Source organism: Penaeus vannamei, chromosome 41 (genome assembly GCF_042767895.1).
Source record: "Penaeus vannamei isolate JL-2024 chromosome 41, ASM4276789v1, whole genome shotgun sequence".
Taxonomy (NCBI): domain Eukaryota; kingdom Metazoa; phylum Arthropoda; class Malacostraca; order Decapoda; family Penaeidae; genus Penaeus; species Penaeus vannamei.
The window spans coordinates 5,687,054-5,689,553 of record NC_091589.1 but is presented as its reverse complement, the minus strand read 5'-3'; the positions used below and the strand labels follow the sequence as shown (position 1 = coordinate 5,689,553).

General features: G+C 52.8%; 2 protein-coding genes across 2 annotated transcripts in view; both read left to right on the top strand.

Annotated features, from left to right (window-relative positions):
• The first annotated feature begins 163 nt into the window (after positions 1–163).
• LOC138860448 (coiled-coil domain-containing glutamate-rich protein 1-like) lies at positions 164–613 on the top strand. The gene has a single exon (XM_070118018.1). The coding sequence runs from the start codon at positions 164–166 to the stop codon at positions 611–613; it is 450 nt and encodes a 149-aa protein (XP_069974119.1).
• A 10-nt stretch (positions 614–623) lies between these two features.
• The window catches only part of LOC138860447 (probable inactive protein kinase DDB_G0270444), a 3,118-nt gene continuing 1,241 nt past the window's right edge, over positions 624–2,500 (top strand). Inside the window, exons 1-2 of the mRNA XM_070118017.1 lie at positions 624–668; positions 815–1,609. Coding sequence (XP_069974118.1) covers positions 624–668; positions 815–1,609 — 840 coding nt within the window. The remainder of the gene's footprint in view (positions 669–814; positions 1,610–2,500) is intronic.

Genomic DNA, 2,500 nt, shown 5'->3' with positions numbered 1-2,500 from the left:
ATCCTCAAAGACGGAGAACGAAGACTGTCCACAGGAAGCCCTGGTTGATGAAAGTGATGAAGGCCAGGTTGATAACCTGTGGACTCCGTTAGTTCACAGAAGAAAGAAAAAATATAAAATAGAAAGAAGGGGGAGGCGGCTAAGAAGGAAAAATAGATAATTCATGACCCCCGAAACGCCATCCTCGGAAGAGTCTGAGTGGGAAGCTTGGGAAGATGCTCGAGAGGCTTCTTCAGAAGAGGAATTTTGTGATGCCGAAGAAGACTCAGCAGAGGAATTTTGCGATGCTGAAGAAGACTTAGAAGAGGAATTTTGCGATGCTGAAGAAGACTTAGAAGAGGAATTTTGCGATGCTGAAGAAGACTTAGAAGAGGAATTTTGCGATGCTGAAGAAGACTTAGAAGAGGAATTTTGCGATGCTGAAGAAGACTTAGAAGAGGAATTTTGCGATGCTGAAGAAGACTTAGAAGAGGAATTTTGCGATGCTGAAGAAGACTTAGAAGAGGAATTTTGCGATGCTGAAGAAGACTTAGAAGAGGAATTTTGCGATGCTGAAGAAGACTCAGAAGAGGAATTTTGCGATGCTGAAGAGGACTCAGAAGAGGACTCCTAATATTGGGAAGATGCTCCTGCGATACAGGAGCCAGAAAGGAATAGGAAAAACTATTGCAAGCTACTATTAGGTTTCATTTTTATTTCTATTACATCCTTTGCATTCAGCATCATCATCCCCCGTGGCTCCATGAGACATTTTGCGCATGATCTATCGCCCGTAACTTAGATTTCAACTTCAGTGCCCTAAGGCTATTATTAGTGGCACACTGATACTTACTTGTTCTATGGTGCTCCACCTGCGCCGATCACGTTATACCCTGTGGAGGAAACAGAAAACGCCGAGAAAATAAACACGGCCCAGGAGCCCGAGAAGGAGACCCAGGAAGTCACCCTAGAGTCCCAGAGGTCAGAGGTCAGGACCTCTGTCCCGCACTTTGGTCCTTCGCGGTGGATATTTTTACCTGTGTTGTGCTCTCGCTTGGATTTATTTACTTCCCCTCTACCCTTTCCCTTCCCCTCTACCCTTCCCCTCTACCCTTCCCCTTCCCTTTACCCTTCCCCTTCCCCTCTACCCTTCCCCCTTCCCCTCTACCCTTCCCCTTCCCCTCTACCCTTCCCCTCTACCCTTTACCCCCAAGCCCAAGAGAAGGAGACCCAAGAAGCCCAAGAGAAGGAGACCCAAGAAGCCCAAGAGAAGGAGACCCAAGAAGCCCAAGAGAAGGAGACCCAAGAAGCCCAAGAGAAGGAGACCCAAGAAGCCCAAGAGAAGGAGACCCAAGAAGCCCAAGAGAAGGAGACCCAAGAAGCCCAAGAGAAGGAGACCCAGGAAGTCGCCCAAGAGCCCGAGAAGGAGACCCAGGAAGTCGCCCAAGAGCCCGAGAAGGAGACCCAGGAAGTCGCCCAAGAGCCCGAGAAGGAGACCCAGGAAGTCGCCCATGAGCCCGAGAAGGAGACCCAAGAAGCCCAAGAGAAGGAGACCCAGGAAGTCACCCTAGAGTCCCAGAAGGAGACCCAAGAAGCCCAAGAGAAGGAGACCCAGGAAGTCATCCTTGAGGTCAAGAAGGAGATCCAGGAATTCCTTGAAGCCGAGGAGATCCAGGAATTCCTCGAGGCCGAGAAGGAGATCCAGGAAGCCCTCGAGGCCGAGAAGGAGATCCAGGAAGCCCTCGAGGCCGAGAAGGAGATCCAGGAATTCCTTGAAGCCGAGAAGGAGATCCTTAAGGCCGAGAAGGAGATCCAGGAATTCCTCGAGGCCGAGATGGAGATCCAGGAAGCCCTCGAGGCCGAGATGGAGATCCAGGAAGCCCTCGAGGCCGAGAAGGAGATCCAGGAAGCCCTCGAGGCCGAGAAGGAGATCCAGGAAGCCCTCGAGGCCGAGAAGGAGATCCAGGAAGCCCTCGAGGCCGAGAAGGAGATCCAGGAAGCCCTCGAGGCCGAGAAGGAGATCCAGGAATTCCTCGAGGCCGAGAAGGAGATCCAGGAATTCCTCGAGGCCGAGAAGGAGATCCAGGAAGCCCTCGAGGCCGAGAAGGAGATCCAGGAAGCCCTCGAGGCCGAGAAGGAGATCCAGGAAGCCCTCGAGGCCGAGAAGGAGATCCAGGAAGCCCTCGAGGCCGAGAAGGAGATCCAGGAATTCCTCGAGGCCGAGAAGGAGATCCAGGAATTCCTCGAGGCCGAGAAGGAGATCCAGGAATTCCTCGAGGCCGAGAAGGAGATCCAGGAATTCCTCGAGGCCGAGAAGGAGATCCAGGAAGCCCTCGAGGCCGAGAAGGAGATCCAGGAATTCCTCGAGGCCGAGAAGGAGATCCAGGAATTCCTCGAGGCCGAGAAGGAGATCCAGGAATTCCTCGAGGCCGAGAAGGAGATCCAGGAATTCCTCGAGGCCGAGAAGGAGATCCAGGAATTCCTCGAGGCCGAGAAGGAGATCCAGGAATTCCTCGAGGCC

What these genes read in the sequence shown, in the direction of transcription:
- LOC138860448 (XM_070118018.1), top strand. Translation starts at nt 164, where the DNA reads ATGACCCCCGAAACGCCATCCTCGGAAGAGTCTGAGTGGGAAGCTTGG.